Source organism: Cervus canadensis, chromosome 7 (assembly GCF_019320065.1).
Source record: "Cervus canadensis isolate Bull #8, Minnesota chromosome 7, ASM1932006v1, whole genome shotgun sequence".
NCBI lineage: Eukaryota > Metazoa > Chordata > Mammalia > Artiodactyla > Cervidae > Cervus > Cervus canadensis.
The window spans coordinates 80961340-80981982 of record NC_057392.1 but is presented as its reverse complement, the minus strand read 5'-3'; the positions used below and the strand labels follow the sequence as shown (position 1 = coordinate 80981982).

At 36.8% G+C, this 20643-nt stretch overlaps 1 protein-coding gene across 5 annotated transcripts in view; it reads right to left on the bottom strand.

The window, feature by feature from the left end:
* IFT80 (intraflagellar transport 80) overlaps positions 1-20643 on the bottom strand; it is a 114475-nt gene that overhangs the window by 86110 nt on the left and 7722 nt on the right. For 4 of the 5 annotated variants that reach the window (XM_043473879.1, XM_043473882.1, XM_043473883.1 and 1 more), the window contains 4 exons: positions 15260-15344; positions 12625-12846; positions 2641-2751; positions 511-579 (listed from right to left, as the gene is read on the bottom strand). In XM_043473879.1, the coding sequence (XP_043329814.1) occupies positions 511-579; positions 2641-2751; positions 12625-12846; positions 15260-15296 (439 nt within the window). In that variant the 5' untranslated portion in view covers positions 15297-15344. Of the gene's footprint in view, positions 1-510; positions 580-2640; positions 2752-12624; positions 12847-15259; positions 15345-17549; positions 17570-20643 lie in introns of those variants that run through there. The other variant, XM_043473881.1, reaches the window with a different exon arrangement.

Here is a 20643-nt window from a genome sequence, read left to right as displayed (position 1 = left end):
TGATTTTATAGGCACTTCTTCCCAGTGAGTATGGAAAACCAAGCTGCTGTTCTAAGCAGTTTTATTTTACCAAGTTTTGGATCATGAAAGTGTCTGTTCCCCTTCATTAGTACTGAAATCAAATGTGCAACACAATTCAGAAAGGGTGCTAAATATTAAGAAGTCATTAGAATTATTAAGTACGGAGATTGAATGTATTCTATTATTATTAGACACCCCATGCTATTTCAGATAGAATATGCACATAATGCTTCAGAGTTATACTAAAAAGAATCACTAACCTATAACTCTATTTTTATAGATTCACTAACAAAGAAAAAGTCCTTGAGTATTTCTTACATTTCTGGGCTCAAATACAAGTCACCATGGCCCATCAGGAAACATGAAAGTAAGAGGAAAAAGTTTAAACAGAAGTAAGAGATTTCAGGTTTTGAACCTGACCAAAATCAATCTGAGGAACTACATTAGACTATTTTTATAGGAAAATGTTAAGACATTTATAATACATACCTTGATGAGCTAAAGTCGATCTTAGCATTCCAGTCTTTGACCATATTTTTATTTGTCCATCTTCTCCAACTATAAAAAGAAAATAATAATTGACATTTTACCTATAGGAAATATATGTAAACATTACATATACATACAAAAATCAGCTCTGTCTACATTAATGCACATTTAAAATTCAGACACGTTTCTTGGAGAAGGAAATGGCAACCCACTCCAGTATTCTTGCTAGGAAACCCCATGGACAGAGGAGCCTGGCAGGCTACAGTCCATGGGGTCACAAAAGAGGTGGACACAACTTTAGCAACTGAACAACAGGAGGAGGACAGAAATGTGAGTTCTACAAGAAGTCTCATAATCAATACATCATGTCTCATTTTTTTCACCTACAAAATAGTAATATTTTGTTTCCTAAGGTGAAAAGTTTTTGAAAAAGTATAAAAACTATGCAGCTTGTATTACAAAATAAATAAATAAATAAATAAATAAAATAAAATTCAGACACGTTTCTCTAATTATACATCACTGCTTCACAACTAAAAAATTTACCTGAAATTACTTTGAAACAATTTTATCAAAGTAGCCTAACTTTCATGACAATAATTGTTTTTCCTTTAATCTTAGAAGATTTGTAAGTATATTTTTCAAATAATGCTCTCATTTTCACTGACATCTCCATCCGAGAAGCACTCTAAGAAAACTGCTTTCAGTGTGATAAGAAGAGTTACAGCCAAATTCTGGGGAATTGGGGACTGAATGGAGTGAAGTAACAGACTACTTTTTTGAACAGTTTGCCTGAAAGGAAAAGAAAGAGGAAATAGTAGCTAGAGTTATTTATTAAAGGAAGGATTTTTTATTTTTTTTCCTCAATTTTCAAGATAAATACCATCTAAACACATTTACATGCTGGGAAAAAGGAAAAAAAAAAAAAATCACTGGAAAAGGAGAAGTTGAAAAAACAGGCAAAACAAGAGACAACTCACTGATAAAAGTCCTACAAAAGGCCCAGGGGACAGGTGTCATGGTTTTCAAATATAACTACAAATTCTCTGTTATTCTCTCTTTTAAGAAGTTAAGCTTAATTTCTCTCTCCTTCAGTTTGGGCTATACTTAGTGACTTGCTTCTAATAAAATATGGTGGAAACGATGGAGTATGACATCCAAGGATGGGTTATAAAATATACTGCGGCTTCCATCCTTCTCTCTTGGATCATTCACCAAGGGAGAATCTCCAGCAGTCATGCCGTAAGAACATTCAAGCAGCCCGATGGAGAAGTGCACACTGTAAGGAACTGTTAGGCCTCAGTCATGGAGTCACAGAGGAAGTAGGACCTCGTGCCAACAGCCATGTGAGTGGGCCATCTTGGAACCACCCAGCCCCAATAGGGCTTCACACGACTGCAGCCCCATCCAACTTCTTGATTCTGAGACAGAACCACCCAGCTAAACGTTCCCTGTCTCACAGAAACTGTTAGCTAATACATGTTATCTTAAGTCACTAACTTTGGGGATAATCTGTCATACAACAATAGATATCCAATATAACAGGTGAAGATGAGAAATGCTCGATAGGGCAGGAGATGGGAGAGAGACAGAAAGGAGAAAATTAAATGAGAAAATTTTGAATTTTGACGGCTCAGATGGTAAAGAATCTGCCTGCAATGCAGGAGACCCAGGTTTGATCCCTGGGTCAGGAAGATCCCCTGGAGAAAGGAATGGCAACCCACTCCAGTATTCTTGCCTAGAGAATTCCATGGACAGAGGAGGCTGGCAAGTTATAGTCCATGGGGTCGCAGAGTCAGACGCGACAGAGCAACTAACATGTGCATGTGTGCGTGCGTACACACACACACACACACATTTAAATGAGAATATTTTGAAGACTTAAAACTTATATTTACTCAATATTTGATTATTTCAAAACCTTCTTGACAGAATGCTCTCCACTAGCCATGTAAGAAAACTAATATGACACTCTGAATTATAACATTACATAGCAGTCTAGATCAATACTGTGCCAATTACTTGCTATTAGACAAGGAAAGACACTACTGCTAAATTAAAACATTCTGTTCCTCCGGAAATTTTTCTTTAAAAAATTCATTTTAAATGTTGTTTCTGCAGATAACTTACCTGTAACTAATGCTGTTCCTTCATAATTCCATCGTCCTGCAAGCACTGCTCCACAGTGAGCTTCCACACTTTTTTCCACTCTTCCTAACTTAGAAATCAGATGAAATTTGCCTAAAAGAAATTATACTTGAGAAATCTATTTTATTAAATTAATTTATCCAATCAACAAGCATCTGTTGAGTACCAACTATTAGATTAGTCAGCATGGTGCTAGGCATCAGAGATACAGGGCAAATAATATAATTATTCTTGCTCTCAAGGAATGCACAGATCTATTGGAAAACAGGCACAAAGGCAAAATTATAAACCCTTGAAACAAGCAGTGTGACAGAATATATATATGATACTATGACAGTTCAGAGGGACAATAAAATTCTACTGGAATATGGTCAAAGGAACCCAAGAGGAGTATCAACAAAGCCTTCTGTTTAAGCAGAATTTTGAAGTTTTGCTTTTTTTTTTTTTAAACGGTTATAGCAAAGCTAGGAAAAGTTATATAACCTGTTTTTTCTCAACACAGGTTGTAGAAGGAGTTATGGAGAAGAGAGGATCTAAATAGTTGAATACTGTTTAAAAAAAAAAAAAACTGAGGCATATTAAAAAATATTGAGTTTATTTGCACAGAAATCAATTTCAATTTAGCAGTGCCAAACCTTAAGTGGTTAGGAATGCTCCACTGACAGGAGCTCAGGTACAGAAAAATGACAAAACTAAGGATATTACTGACTGACTATTGCTTAAAGCCTAGTTGGTTGTCTGTGATTAGCTGTCCTTTGGTTTCAATTTTGTAACCTTGAAGCATTCATTTAAAGGCTTAGATTTTGACTTGCTGAGGTATACACTACTAGAGTCACCTCAAGTCTAAATGCCTCCTTTAACTAACTTAACGGATAATTCCAAATTTTTGAAATCCTTGCCTTATTTTACACTGTACCAGGCACCAGGTAGACAAAAAGAAGCAGGTTATCTGGTTGCTGTCATCGAAAGTTCACACATTTATAGGCAAACAGCAGAAGACTTACATTACAAGACCTAAGCAAAGTATATAAGAGATGTCAAGGGAACTAATCAACTATACAAAGAATAAGTACTACAGGAAGCCAAAACAATTGCAGTGTTGTTTTGAATGATCATGAAGTCTAGTAATATATAGTTTGTAATAAAATAATTAAGTACAGGTGGTCCTCCATATTCAAGGGTTCTGAAATCCTTGGACTCAACCTACCAAAAAACAAACAAAAAAGCCCACAAAGCTCCAAAAACAGAACTTGAATTTGCCCTGCACCATCAACTATTTACACAGCATTTACATTGTATTTACAACTATTTACATAGCATTTGTATTGTACTAGGTATTATAAGCAGTCTAGAGATGTCTAGAGATGACTTGCTTCCCTAGTGGCTCAGAAGGTAAAAAGTCTGCCCGCAATGCGGGAGACCCAGGTTCGATCCCTGAGTTGGGAAGATCCCCTGGAGAAGGAAATGGCAACCCACTCCAGTATTCTTGCCTGAACAATCCCATGGACAGCAGAGCCTGGTGGGCTACAGTCCATGGGGTCGCAAAGAGTCCCATGCGACTGAGCGACTTCACTTTCACTTTCGGAGATGACTTAAAGTATATGGGAGGATGTGTGTAGGTTATGTGCAAATACTATGCCATTTTATACAAGGGACTGAGCGACTTCACTTTCACTTTCGGAGATGACTTAAAGTATATGGGAGGATGTGTGTAGGTTATGTGCAAATACTATGCCATTTTATACAAGGGACTTGGCCATCTGTAGATTTTAGTATCTACAGGGGCCCTGGAACCAAACCCCTTGGATACTGAGAGCCAACTGTAAGTGGAATTAGAAATTTTCCCCAAATAAAAAATATATATATTTTTTTGCTATAAAAGAATAATGTGGCTTGCCTAATCGGATTCTGCCTCAAAGGATTTGTTTGAATTCATTTTTAACTTAAGACGTCTCAAGATTCTTACTAATATTAACAATTCATTAAAAATATATTTAAGTCAGATGCTTTAGGTGGCTTTAAAACGTTTCTCTGGAGAATTCTAATACAGATGGTTTTCAAATATTTTATACCTAGCATCTTGTGGTTATTTCACTGGCCACCAAACCATTTCCATCAACGAAGTCATTCCTCCATTCTACACATATTGCATATTATTTGTAGCTCTGTTGCAGCATTTTTTATTGGGCTATGATTCTTTTCAAGGGGCCATGTCTCAGTCATAGTTTTATTTGCAATAGTGCTTTTACATAAACAGCATTCATTAAGTTTAACCAACTCAGTAACCATACTTAGAAACTTAAGAAGACTTTGACATTCTTTTTTTTCTCTTTCAATCTGATCACTTATTTTCTAGGCTCTCATCAATAAACTACCCCTTTCCTTCATCTAACCACCCACTCCACCCACTCCAAAATCTGCCATCTACTTTTCCTCATACCTTCCTTTTAATTTTACATTTGCCTCTGGGTCACTTTTCAATATAATAAGATTACTTTGAATTCAACTATTATTCTCTTTATGAGACTAAAAAAATTAAATTGGATATACTTTTTTTAATGCATTGCTTTACAGAGAAAATATGAGGGGGGTGGATTTCAAAAGAGGAAACTAGAAAGATGACATATAGTGAGTGGCCAATATTTACTTTATCCAAGTCTATTTCACTAAATGTTAGCATGCTGCCTAACACAAAATATCCACATACTAAATTGCTACATGTCATGTATGAATCTATCATCAAATAAATTAACCAAGCAACTCCTGAACCATAAATGAAAGGTCCATAAATTTCTTTTCAACCTAATTAGAAATTTTATGTACTTTGACCACTGATATTTCTTATCCTAAAATATGTAATCTGACTTTCTGACAAATGCTGAATTCTTACTTCCCACAACCTCACAGAAGACATACACTGAGACAACTAAGGCCAGCTCTTTGCATAGACTTGGCACTCAATAAATCCTTGAGCTTTGTAGTTTGTCGGATTGTTACACATTGCTTGAATAGCACAACCCAAGTAAAGCCTAAGTATAAAACTATATATATATCAAAAAAAATTTTTAAACATAATTATTCCTTTAACAATTTTGGTTCTTCTTCCCTTCAGCTTTTCTATAAACTTTTTAAAATGCTAGACCAAAAAACTAGAGACCAAATAAATTACCTCTAATTATTTGCTAAGGGTAGGGTTGGGAGGAGAATATAAACAATTCATTTATTTATTTAATTGATAGCAATTCATTGATTAAACAGTGGATGATTTGGGTAAAAAACATGGATATTTACAGCCAAAGGTAAAAAATTTATCTCTTATTATTAAAGATAAACTAAAAAGAGGAAAATGCTATTTAAAAGAACAGAGGAAGTAGATTAAAATTATATGAAACACATTTCTTAAAGTTAGAAATGCCTTAAGAAATGTCCATGGAAACATGAGAAGGCTTGGAATAGGATATTAGAAAAAAGGTCACATGAGCACTTTTGCAGACTGCTTTATAGCAGAAATGTTTTGGCAGATGGTTGTAAAAAGCCAAAGAGATCAGTAACCACTAACTTCTGATAAAAAGAAATGAATACAAAAATTCTTTTTAAAGTGGGATTTTAAATGTACATATTAACAAGAGAATAAAAGGCTTACTTTAAGATATTTAACACAATGTATAAAAAATTCAGCTTTCACTAAATATAATTTAAGGAGTGTTTATTGGATTTACAAGAGATTTTATACCAGAATTCCTTTACAAAGCAGTTCCCCTAATGCATTTCAAATAATTCTTCTTTAAATATAAATCTTTTAACACATTGTTAAAGAAATATCACCTCTAAAAAGTAGGATACAGCTGCATGAAATATTCAAAAAAGAGGTAATAATGGTAAAGAGAGAATTATTGGTGAGACAAAATACTTGGCAAGAGTCTGCTTTATGTACTTCAGGATGTGCCCCAAATCTCACTTTTTTTTTTTTAATGTTACCACTAACACAGAAGATGGAGAGGGTATAACAAAGGGAAGAGTGATGAACTCCAAAATCTGTAACCTTTTCTGCCAGCCTGGGGGGAGAAAAGTCAACAGAAGGAAGTTGGTGTCAACTACAAGAGGGAAACTCTTAAGCAATGAATTAAATTTTGAAGAAAAAAATTTTAAGCATTGGGTTAACATCATACAAAGTGAAAAGGTCTAGCGATCTGCTGTAAAACATTGTGGTTACACAAAATTATATAAGTATATATATATGTATATGTTTCTCCAAGTTTATATGTTTCTCCGTGTTTTTATATAAAATTATTAAATATTGTACTATACACTTAAAAATGTGTTGAGTGTACATCTCATATTACATGTATTTTCAAACCAGAATAATACTTCTTTTATAACATTTGATTAACAGAGAACACAGCATCCATATATAAAATGATCTCAGATGTTTATCTGGCAGGAAACCCTTGACCAACCACCTCCCAGTGGCATTCACTTTCTTCTGTTTTTGAATATTTCTTTTTCATTTTTATTTCTGGATTCTGTTTCCAGTCTCACTCTTCAACTTTTTTCCTTTGAACTATCATCTTTTGCTTTCTCTTTCACAAGATCCGAGATATTCCTAATTCCACCTAGGAGAAAAGACTCAACTACCCCGCTTTGGTTCTCTCTTCTTCCCACATCTAGTTGTGCTGGGCTACCTTATTTTTTTTTTATTTTGTAATAAACCTAAAAATAAAATACAGTCTCTCATGGAGAAGCAAATGGCAACCTATTCCAGTATTCTTGTCTGGAAAAGTCCATGGACAGAGGAGCCTGGAGGGTTACAGCCCAGGGGGTCACAAGTCGGACACAACTAAGCACACAAGCACAAAAGCAAACGTTAAACTTTCATTTTTTGGGAAACTGTACGGATTAGCAATTCTAAAACCACCTCCTGTGAATTGCAGAACTGAACAAGTGAGTAAACACACTGATAATAACGGCAGCCAAGCTTCCACACTGTTTCCAAGTATTGAGAAAAAAGACTAGAGTGAACCCCGCAGTGCTGAACTAGAACTGGCAGTATCAGAGTTAGCTATGGCTTCTGTCACGGAAGGAACCACGGAAGGAAGGGAGGGAGGAAGTGGAGGAGGAAGGGAGAGGAAGTAAAGGTAGAGAGGGAGGGAGGGAGGGAGGAATATATATGTTTTTAACATATATTTCTTAGCTCCGTCCAATGAGAGGGCCTTGAGGCAAACATATCCCACTGAAATGCACACACCTAGCAGTCTCATCTTGGCTTTTAGATATCATCAGGCACACAAAAAAAGAACACGTCTCCTTGGAGAAACAGCTGATTTGGAAGTTGGGACTGGGAAAGTACGAAATGAGCCTGGAACATCTTGTGCCAGCCAAGTGCTCAAAAGATGAGGAAACACACCCCCCACGGCAAAACGAAAATTCATTTGACCTTGCTTCATGGAGTTCCCAGTGGCCAAATCTGGGGCAATTTTAACATTAAAAATTGTAAATGATAGTAATAGGATGCTCAAGAAATAAAACAAGGGATGGGATGGGAGGGAGACTCAAGAGGGAGGAGAGGGAGAGAGAGATATGCATACATAGTTAAAATTGATTTATGTTGTCATATGGCAGAAACCAACACAACACTGTAAAGCAATTATCCTCTAACTATAAAAAATAATGAATAACTTAAAAATGAAATAAAATAAGAATCTATGACTCTAATCTGATGTAAGTAAACAAATAAACAAATGGGCGGGAGACAGATGGCTCTTCCTTGAAGTAGAATACCAACTAATCAATATAAAAGATATTATGGCATTTTAAAAAATATCATTTGGCAACCATCATAGTAATAAATGACTCAGCCAAGAGTCTTAGATGCTAAGATAGTGGGAGAAAATTTGACGAGGAAGAGAATATTTATACATAGTCTGAAAGTATCCGTTTAGAAATTATTTACTAAAAGGGAAAAACATTAACTTTACAGTAGATTAATTTAGTGAACACAACCTTTCAAAGTAATCAAAGTTAACGTCATCAGTAAGGGGTCAAACCAGAATCATGAATTTTCAACTCTGATGCCTTAAGTATTACTGCTAAAAATGTATAGCTGAATTTAATCATAAAGAAACATCAGACAAAAGTGAATTGATTGGACATTCTATAAAAATAACAGGCGCGTATTCTTCAAAACAGTCGAGATCATAAAAGAAAGATGGAGGATTTGCTCCAGATTAAAGGAAGCTAGTGAGATTGACAAAAACAATGTGTTATTCTTTACAAGAAAAAAAAAATTTCTATAAAAGACATAATTAGGACACTTGCTAAAATCTGAATACAAACTGTAGATTAGATAACAATATTATATGTGTTAAATTTCCTGATTTTGATCAATGTATTGTGGTTAAGTAACAGAAAAATCCTTATTCTTAGGAAATGCGTTGAAGTATATATGGTTAATGACCCAGATAATCACAATGGTGTGATCACTCACCTAGAGTCAGGTACCAAGGGAACATTTCATGCAAAGATGGGCTCAATAAAGGACAGAAATGGAATGGACCTAACAGAAGCAGAAGATATTAAGAAGAGGTGGCAAGAATACACAGAAGAACTATACAAAAAAGATATTCACGACCCAGATAATCATGACGGTGTGATCACTCACCTAGAGCCAGACATCCTGGAATGTGAAGTCAAGAGAGCCTTAGGAAGCATCACTACGAATAAAGCTACGGCAGGTGATTGAATTCCAGTTGAGTTATTTCAAATCCTAAAAGATGATGCTATGAAAAGTGCTGCACTCAATATGCCAGCAAATTTGGAAAACTCAGCAGTAGCCACAGTACTGGAAAAGGTCAGTTTTCATTCCAGTCCCAAAGAAAGGCAATGCCAAAGAATGCTCAAACTACCACACAATTGCACTCATCTCACACACTAATAAAGTAATGCTCAAAATTCTCCAAGCCAGGCTTTAGCAATACGTGAACCGTGAACTTCCAGATGTTCAAGCTGGTTTTAGAAAAGGCAGAGGAACCAGAGATCAAATTGCCAACAACTGATGGATCATCTAAAAGGCAAGAGAGTGCCAGAAAAACATCTATATCTGCTTTATTGACTATGCCAAAGCCTTTGACTGTGTGGATCACAATAAACTGTGGAAAATTCTGAAAGAGATGGGAATACCAGACCACCTTACCTGCCTCTTGAGAAATCTGTATGCAGTTCAGAAAGCAACAGTTAGAACTGGAAAAGGTCCAGAACTGGAACAACAGACTGGTTCCAAATCGGGAAAGGAGTAAGTCAAGGCTGTATATTGTCACCCTGTTTAATTAACTTATACATCATGAGAAATGCTGGGCTGGATGAAGCACAAGCTGGAATCAAGATTGCCGGGAGAAATATCAATAACCTCAGATATGCAGGTGACACCACCCTAATGGCGGGAAGTGAAGAACTGAAGAGCTTCTTGATGAAAGTGAAAGAGGAGAGTGAAAAAGTTGGCTTAAAACTCAACATTCAGAAAACTAAGATCATGGCATCTGGTCCCATCACTTCATGGCAAATAGCTGGGGAAACAGTAGAAACAGCGGCTGATTTTACTTTTTTGGGCTCCAAAATTGCAGATGGCGACTGCAACTATGAAATTAAAAGACACTTGCTCCTTGGAAGAAAAGTTATGACCAACCTAGATAGCATATTAAAAAGCAGAGACATTACTTTGCCAACAAAGGTCCACCTAGTCAAGTCTATGGTTTTTCCAGTAGTCAAGTATGGATGTGAGAGTTGGACTATAAAGAAAGCTGAGCACTGAAGAACTGATGCTTTTGAACTGTGGTGTTAGAGAAGACTCTTGAGAGTCCCTTGGACTGCAAGGAGATCCAACCAGTCCATCCTAAAGGAGATCAGTCCTAAGTGTTCATTGAAAGGACTGATGTTGAAGCTGAAACTCCAATATTTTGGCCACCTGATGCAAAGAGCTGACTCATTGGAAAAGATCCTGATGTTGGTAAAGATTGAAGGCAGGAGGAGAAGGGGACAACAGAGGATGAGATGGTTGGATGGCATCACCAATCAGTGGAGATGAGTTTGAGTAGATTCCGGGAGTGTGGACAGGGAGGCCTGGTGTGCTGTGGTCCATGGGGTTGTGAAGAGTCGGACACGACTGAGCAACTGAACTGAACTGCACTGATACATGATTAAAGTGGCATGTCTGTAAATTACTCTCAAATGTTTCAGGAAAAAGTATGTGTGGGGGGCAGGAGAGAGAGAAAAGAGTAGCAATGATTAAGTACATGGGACAAAATGTTAACAATAAGTGAATATGAATAAAGAATATGCAGGAATTATTTGTACAATTCTTACAACTTTTGTATAAATGTGAAATTATACCAAAATCAAGTTTTTTTAAGTCAACCATTCATTTTATCATCAGAAGTAAACAAGTCTAGCTCTTTCCAGAGTCAATCTTCTAAGTGCTAAGCACTGTATTAAATACTTTCACACAATATTTCATTTAATCCAGATTCAGGAAGTAAGTTTAAAAACTGCCATACATTCTGCCTGTAAAAGAACTGGGATCTGATGTGATTGTTTGCCGTAACATCCCTTTCTTCTTCTGGCTACAAAAGCCCTCTTCTCTTTCCCTTTCCACAGTAACCGAAGGCCTGCCGTGCTCAGGCAATCAGTGTCCCAATCCCTTGACTAAAATGATTCACTCAGTGATGGGCACATGACCCAAGATTGTCAAGGACCCTTTCTGCAAGCTGACTGCAAGAGGGACTGAGGAAGAGGCACTGTGTCTGCTGACCTTCCTCTTCTTGTAAGTTAAGCCTTGGGCTGCTGGCTGCCATTTATGCTTACCTGGGAAGAGTCTGTCCAAGAGATGGTAAGGATCGGGGCCTGCTGCCTCTGTGCTTAAAGATCTTCCCCAGGAGCTAGGTAAACCAGAAAACTCCAGCTGTGCCTAAGCTGTTAGCCTAGTAAGTTTCTGTTACTTTGATGAAAGCACTCCTAACTGACACCATAGATAAAGTGTAATACAGATGAAAAGGGCTTCCCTGGTGGCACTAGTAAAGAACCCGCCTGCCACTGCAGGAGCCGTCAGAGACGTGGGTTCAATCCCTGGGTCGGGAAGATCCCCTGGAGAAGGGCATGGCAACCCACTCCAGTATTCATGCCTGAAGAATCCCTATGGACAGAGGAGCCTGGCAGGTTACAGTCCATAGAATCGCAGAGTCAGACACGACTGAGGCAACTTAGCACACACGCATGCACAGACAGAAAACAGTTCAAGTTATTTCTAAGAAACAAAAACATCTCCTTAAAAAGTAGAAAAATGGTGCTTTTCACTCACCAATAATAAGACTATGATCAAACTACTTTGCAGCTCTGTAAGTGAAAATGAGTATGCGTGCTATGTTGCTTCAGTACTGTCGGACTCTTTGCGCTGTAGCCTGCCAAGCTCCTCTGTCCATTGGATTCTCCAGGTAAGAATAGTGGAGTGGGTTGCCATGTCCTTCTCCAGGGGATCTTCCCAACCCAGGGATCCAACCTGCATCTCTTATATCTCCCATGTTGGTAGGTGGGTTCTTTACCACTAGTGCCATATGGGAAGCCCAAATTAGCATGTACTAGAAAATAAAGACTTTATTTAATAGAGACCTTACTAAATGAATGTGTGTTATACCTATTTTTAGTGTGGTTATGTTACACAGTAAAACTTTTAAGAAATCAGAAACCAAAACTGTTAAAAGCACAATATCTGTGAACACAGAAAAGTAAAGCCCAAGGTTCCCATTCGATCCCAGTATGTGCCAGTTTAACTCACTTTCTTCTATGACAGTGGTCTTACAGTCTATACACAGACCAACCGACCACACAGGAAATGGATAAACAACTCAAAACATAAGTCATGCTAAGAAGCAGTGTCTTTTAAAAACAAAGATGAGCAAATAATGTTTATTAAAAACTTACCATCAGAACTTGTGAGGACAAAGATTTCTGCTTGAGTTTGTTTCTTTATGCCTAAACTTTTTGGAAACCAGTGAAGGTCTATTGGGTAAATATCATCAGGCAGCTTTACTATTTGACTTGTTTCACCAGTTAACAAGTTCCACTTCACTATCTGGTGATCATCACTACATGAATATAGTTCTTCAGCAGTAGTCCAGCCGACACAGCTTACTAATTCTTGATGTGTCACCATATTAAGGAGACATAAAACACACAAAAGTCTTCAGTTTTAACAAACACAATATCTTGCAGATGCAGATTATAAGAACAGTATAAAATAGGGTCAAATGTTTCAAGCTTCAAAACCTATTTTTCAGTGTATGACTTTCATATTTTTTCCATATAAGGAAAGGAAAATAAGCATCTATCAAAACAGTTGTAAGAAGAATGGAAAGCAGGATAAAAAACCCAGGTGCCAAAAGAGAAAAAAAGAAAGATTTAATACATGAAAAAATTTTAAATGTGTTACAAAATATTCTATAAACAAGGCCAAAAGATGCAGAAAGACATCTAACAGATTAAAAGGAATGAAAGATCTACTCTAATCTGTTGTAGGGTAAGTGGGGAGAAAAGGGAAATACGTATTTTTTTATTTACCTATATCTGTATTGTTTTTAGAATAAGCATGTATCATTTTGATAAGTTTTTAAAAATCAACTGTTAAAAGAACACTGAAATCTAACAGTTAAATACCTGCTTAAATAACATAATAATTTACCCAGGAAAAAATTACAGCTTAATAGCTGAAACTAAAATCCTACCAAACTTCCTGACATTAAATTCAGGAAGTAATTCAGTTACAATTTACTGCCCATACAAGGTGATATAGATAAGATACAAACCCTAAAATTCTTACTTTAACTTATTTTTTGGTCTCTGATTTATCAAGTAGATTTCTATAAATTGAGGTGCTCAAGTGGCCCTTACTTCCTATATCAGAACAGGCTCTTACCCTAGCAGAGTGTGTATTCTACAAAAGGAACTTTAGATTGTCTTTTATGAAAGATGCTTTCTCCTGTTTACATATGGATTTCTATATTACCATATCATCCTAGTTGGGTTGTTTGCTCTTTTGTTGTTATTGTATAATCATTTTACTTCCCTCTCTTTTCACTAATGTTTTCTATTGGCTTACCCAAGCAATCAATAAACTCTAAGAAAAAAGAAAGAGACTATGTGCCATAATTATCCTGGGATGTTCTAAGCTTTTTTTTTTTAAGACTTTTTTAATACTTCAAAATATGATTAAGCAAATAACCAGAAAGGTAAAAAATGAAATTATAGAAGGGTCTGAAGAGTCTGCACAAATAGGTAACAAAGTGGCATTGGAATACTCAGAATTCAAAGCAAAATCTAAACAAAAGAACCTTGATATCACTAGACAATTACTGAAAAAAATTCTTCCAGTATAACTGTCATAGCTTAAATAGTGTTAGTTAAAACCTTTATTATACAAAGGGAGAGTGTCAGCTAAAACCTAGAAAGAAAATATACACACACTCTCCAAAACAAAAAACATTAATTTTATCCTCATAAAAACTGATGTAAGTACCCAGCAGACATATGTGAGGTATCTTCAAACTAGTAAGTCACCTAAAATTATGGGAGAAATGAGAGGACTGCTAGAATAAGAAAGTCTAGAAAGATCATTATTCTTCAGCTTGAAAAGGTAAAAGCAGACACTAGACAGTCAAAATCTATAAAACTGTAAAAAGCATGAACTTCTGAGGGCCCACTTTGAAAAAAGAATAAAAGTGATTCAATGAGAAATAAAAGGAATTACATCTTCACTCAAACAGTAAAAAAAAAAATAATAGTAATATAAATTCAAAACATTTGATCAAATGTCTAAAATACTGCTTTTCTATCACTGAAGGATCATATTTTTCTTTATTTCAAATCTGTTGAAGAGCAACATTTTGTAAGGTAAAATAAAAATGAATTACTAGGAAAATGATCTTACATTGGGATATTGTTGACTGTCAAATTGCTACAAAAATTTCTTCCCTCTTACTTTCAATTTCTGTTCTTATCACTTTACAGGCCTGTAGTAAAGTCTGAAGATGATACTTCTAGAAGCACTGGTCTAAATAACTACCAATGAAGGTAAAAGGGCCTACCATAGCTTTCCGACATATAATTGGGAGTTCTTGCTGACAAAATACAGGGTCATGCATTTGATAAAATATTTATAATTGCCACATTCACACATGAAATAATAAAGGTCTGACTGCTCAGACTTCCCCAGCTTACCCTCCATTTTATCATGAGTATGAAAAAACAGAACAGAATTCAGTGAAAACATACTAGGTCTTACCAAGAGCTACCGTTTTTTATGTACTTAAGTACAGTAGTACTAAAGTAAAGTAAGAAAAAATTTAATAAATATTTGAAAGTAAGATTTAGAGCAAATAATTTGCTTTGGAAAAATACCTGCAACATATGACTTCAAATATTTCAGAAATAATTTACAAAACTATCATTAAAGGAATGAAGAAAAAATCCATTCTCCAACTAGGCTACAAAATAGAAGAAAACTTTTAATAATACTACAATAAGGAGATCACAATAAGGTTTATAAGTATTAAAAGGATATGCTTTGGTTCTTTTAAAAGAGATATCTTCAGTCTCATGTCTCCACCTTCCAGCAAAATTTTTTAAATGCCACCTGACTGTATTCACTGTAAAAATAAAAGGAGGAAAATACAGAATACACATTAAGAACATATATACACAAAAAATTAAACGCAAACAAAATATCTTAGCACCCTGATGACGCTAAAGCACTTTCAATCCTGCTGGCAGCAAATACATGGAAAGAGGAAGAAAACCAGTCAGAGGACTAATTCAGCCAATGGGTGACTGGAGGCTTTAGGCTGGACTCCAGAGGTTCTCTACAACCTGCCTAAAACAGTCCTACAAGCACAGAATGTCAGTAAAACTGGCCAGGTAAATAATTTCCAAGGGCTGTCCTAAGACCTAATCAAAAGATTTTTTAAACTATGGGAGCTTCAACTTCAGCATCAGTCCTTCCAACGAATATTCAGGACTGCTTTCCTTTAGGATGGACTGGTTGGATCTCCTTGCAGTCCAAGGAACTCTCAAGAGTCTTCTCCAACACCACAGTTCAAAAGCATCAATTCTTCGGTGCTCAGCTTTCTTTATAGTCCAACTCTCACATCCATACTTGACTACTAGAAAAACCACATCTTTGACTAGACGGACCTTTGTTGGCAAAGTAATGTCTCTGCTTTTAATATGCTGTCTAGGTTGGTCATAGCTAGTCTTTTAATTTCATGGCTGCAATCACCATCTGCAGTGATTCTGCAGCCAAAAAAAAATAAAGCCTCTCACTGTTTCCATTTTTCCCCATCTATTTGTCCTGAAGTGATGTGACCAGATGCCATGATCTTAGTTTTTTGAATGTTGAGTTTTAAGCCAACTTTTTCACTCGCCTCTTTCACTTCCATCAAGAGGCTCTTTAACTCTTCTTTGCTTTCTGCCATAAGGGTGGTGTCATCTGTGTATCTGAGGTTATTGATATTTCCCCAAGCAATCTTGATTCCAGCTTGTGCTTCATCCAGCCCGACATTTCACATGAAACACTCTGCATAAGTTAAATAAGCAGGGTGACAATATACAGCCTTGATGTACTCCTTTTTCTATTTGGAACCAGTCTGTTGTTCCATGTCCAGTTCTGTTGCTCCTTGACCTGCATACAGATTTCTCAGGAGGCAGGTAAGGTGGTCTGCTATTCCCATCTCTTGAAGAATTTTCCACAGTTTGTTGTAATCCACACAGTCAAAGGCTTTGGCATAGTCAATAAAGCAGAAGTGGATGTTTTTCTGGAACTCTCTTGCTTTCTCGATGGTCCAATGGATGTTGCCAATTTGATCTCTGGTTCCTCTGCCTTTCCTAAATCCAGTAAACCACACTTCATGTATTGTTGAAGCCTGGCTTGGAGAACTTTGAGCATTATTTTGCTAGCATGTGAGATGAGTGCAATTGTGCAGTAATCTGAATATTCTTTGGCATTGCCTTTCTTTGGGATTGGAATGAAAACTGACCTTTTCCAGTGAATGGATACACATTAAAATAAATTCCAAAGATCTGATCAAAGGCTAAGATACATTTTTGGGCATTTAATTATGGAACCCACATGGGAATACTACGACATCATCAACCTAGTGATCCAATCTGAGATTTACATTCTGTTGGAGGTAAACAGACTGCCCATCAGTTATGGCTGCCATGTGGCGAAGTGAAAAATAAGCAAGTTATCTAAGAAAGAGGTAATAAATCCCTTATATAAACTATATAAAAATCACAATGTAACTGGCAAACAAAAACTTAGAAAAACAAGAGTTACACTCTCACAAATAACCATGCTATCAAAAGATACAAATGAAGAAAATGCTAAAATTGTTTGAATCCAGCTTACAGTTATAGGATTCTTTGAATCATATTACTAACCTAGAGAAAAAAAATAAATGAAAGTGTAATTAAAGGAAAAAATCCTCTTCACCAAGTAGAAAATTACTGCTAACTACATCAAAGAAGGTGTTTAGTGATAGGTAAGAATTCAGTGGTCCTGCCTTAAATAACTTCTCATTCTCCCAAATTGAGAAGACTTTTAGATTAGCAAGGTGTTAAATACAGCTTATCTCAAAATACCTTTTTCACTTACTCTATTCATAAATTTGTGAGGATGGGTAGAAAGTTGTTAAGACCCCAGAAAAAAATCTGAAGTTTTCTATCCAGTTAATATGTACCGTTAGGGTCAGAAATCTCTCTCTCCCCTCCAGTTCACTTAAGGAGATTTATGTATAACCTCAAAAGTATGAATCTGTGTACAGCAGCCAGAGCAAGAAAATAATCTCTCTTACCACACTTCTAAGGCTCACTTTTGGTCCTTAGGAGTTTTAGCACCTTTCTTGAAACTACTTCCTCCCTTCTATCAGACCTCCTTTAACTAGAGGGGGAAAAAAAGTAAAAACAAGCTGCTGTTTCACAATAATTCAAACTCACCCAGCTTATAAGGATTTTAAAAGAATAAAGGCAGATAAACTGTTGCTTCTTGAAATGAGAAACAACATAATAGACAAGAATACATGTATGTGAATTTACAATTTTAACCAGAAACTTTAAAAATCTTTAGCAAAGGCATGGTGTATCCTACATCAAAATACCTCCCACTGCAATGATTGAAATCCATAATAATTATGAATCATTCCTTACCAAAAGAAATTGTTACCCCAAATAGATAGTAAAGGCAGTATGTTTTTCATGAGAAAGTAATCTGCAAGTGTTCAGAAATATGAAGTGAAGTGAAGTGGCTCAGTCGTGTCCGACTCTTTGCGGCCCCATGCACTGTAGCACACCAGGCTCCTCGGTCCATGGGATTTTCCAGGCATGAATACTGTAGTGGGTTGCTGCTTCCTTCTCCAGGGGATCTTCCCAACCCAGGGATGGAACCCGGGTCTCCCGCATTGTAGGCAGATGCTTTACCTTCTGAGCTACCAGGGAAGCATCAGAGAAAGAGGCGGGTGGCATCCTAACACTGGCAAGATTCTCTTTTGCTCAGAAAACATTTCTTTGTACATCCTATTGAGTGGAGATCATCTGCATAAAGCACATGTGCATTCTGATGTGAGAATGAATAGAGAAATAAGTGAATAGCTTTGGTTTTTCCAGTAGTCATGTACAGATGTGAGAGTTGGGCCATAAAGAAGGTTGAGCACCAAAGAACTGATGCTTTTGAACTGTGGTGTTGGAGAGTCCCTTGGATTGCAAGGAGATCAAACCAGTCAATTCTAAAGGAAATCAACCCTGAATATTCACTGGGAGGACTGGTGCTGAAGCTCCAATACTTTGGCCACCTGATGTGAAGAGCTGATCTCATTGGGAAAAACTCTGATGCTGAGAAAGACTGAAGGCAAAAAGAGAAGCGTGCAGCAGAGGATGAGATGGTGAGATAGCATCACTGACTCAATGGACATGAATTTGAGTAAATTCAGGGAGATAGTGGACAGGGAAGCCAGGTATGCTGCAGTCCGTGGGAGCCCCAAGAGTAGGACACAACTTAGCAACTGAACAACAACAACAAATTGGAGCACAGCCAATTCCGGGAAGTGCAAAGCTGCCTGAGGGGGGTATTGGGGTGTTTTTAGCTGCCCAAAGGGATTGATGACCAAGGATCTGACTCGTCAGTGGTAAGTGGCATCGGACGGGAAATAATAGAAAATTTCTAGAGTATCAAATAATCTATTTTGCAACTTTATACAGGAAGCAGACAGGGGCAACTATGCTTCTGCTACTAAAAATCATTTATAATTGTCTTTGATCTAGCATGAGTCAACTTTCGCGGGGCTTAAGAGGAAAAACTGTCAAAAAAAAAAAAAGAGGAAAAAACTGTCCCCAGGAAATCCTGATCACCAAACTACCAAAACGTACTCCAAACTTGGCCACTTCTCAGTACCTCTAACGTAAGTCTAAAGCCACCATCATCCTCAATTGCTGTCATAGCTCCAAAACTAATTTTCCTGATCCTACATTTACCCTTCAAACTGCTAAATACAGTAGCTAGTAATGCTGTTAAAGCCAAGTCAGATCATAAGGCCAGTATGGCCAATACTGAGTGAGTGAAGAGAATGGCAAGAAACTGGGGAAGAAGAGAGAGGGACACAGAACACATAAAGGATGGAAAACCATAATAAAAGTTTCTCTTTTTTCTTCTGAATAAACAGAGAAGCCAGTGGAATGATGTTATCTGACATACAGTTTTAAAATATCACTATGGATGACACTACAGATGGTATAACAAGAAAAAAAAAAAAGCAAAAATGGAAGCAAAGAGGCCAGTTAGGATTTCAATAACCCAGGAGAGAATGAAAGTGGATTGATGACGAAGGCAGTAGGGGTACAAATGATATGAATGAGTCATATTCTGAATATATTTTTAAAGAAAATTCCACAGGATTTGTTGATGAATTCGGTTTAAGAGAAAGAGTAACCAAAATGACTCAAGTTTCAACAGGTACAATGGAGTTGCCATTTCCTGAAATGAAAAAGACTAATGGAAAGTTATGACCAACATAGACAGCTTATTAAAAAGCAGAGACATTACTTTGCCAACAAAGGTCCATCTAGTTAAAGTTGTGGATTTTCCAGTAGTCATGTATGGATGTGAGAATTAGACTATAAAGAAAGCTAAGCACAGAAGAATTGATGCTTTTGAACTGTGGTGTTGGAGAAGACTCTTGAGAGTCCCTTGGACTGCAAGGAGATCCAACCAGTCCATCCTAAAGGAAATAAGTCCTGGGTATTCATTGAAAGGACTGATGTTGAAGCTGAAACTCTGATATTTTGGCCACCTGATGCAAAGAGCTGACTCATTTGAAAAGATCCTGATGTTGGTAAAGATTGAAGGCAGGAGGAGAAGGGGATGACAGAGGATGTTATGTTTAGATGGCATCACTAACTCAATGGACGTGAGTTTGAGTAGACTCCGGGAGTTGGTGATGGACAGGGAGGCCTGGCATGCTGCAGTTCATGGGGTCGCAAAGAGTCCAACATGACTGAGCGACTGAACTGAACTGATGGAAGGGATATAAAATTTCTGTTTTGGGTTGGCTAACTTTAAGGTGACTTTAGATATCTGAATGATGAGTTCAAGGAGAAATTAGATATACAAGTCTGGAGTTAAGGAAGAGGGCAGAGCTGGAGATATCACTGAGACCTCAATTTGAAGGTTATCAGCACAAAGGTTACATTCAAAGCTATGGGATGGGACTACCCAGCAGAACTTGAACAGGTGGTAGCTTCAACAGCCTAGAAGTCCTACGGAAGTCTGAAGAACTGTCAGCATTAAGATCCTAGAGGAAGTAAGCTAGAGAAAAACAAGTGGAGATAGACAGACAATGAGATACTTAAAACAGATTTTGGGAAAGTATAGATATTGGTATTGATGAGGTAGGTAAA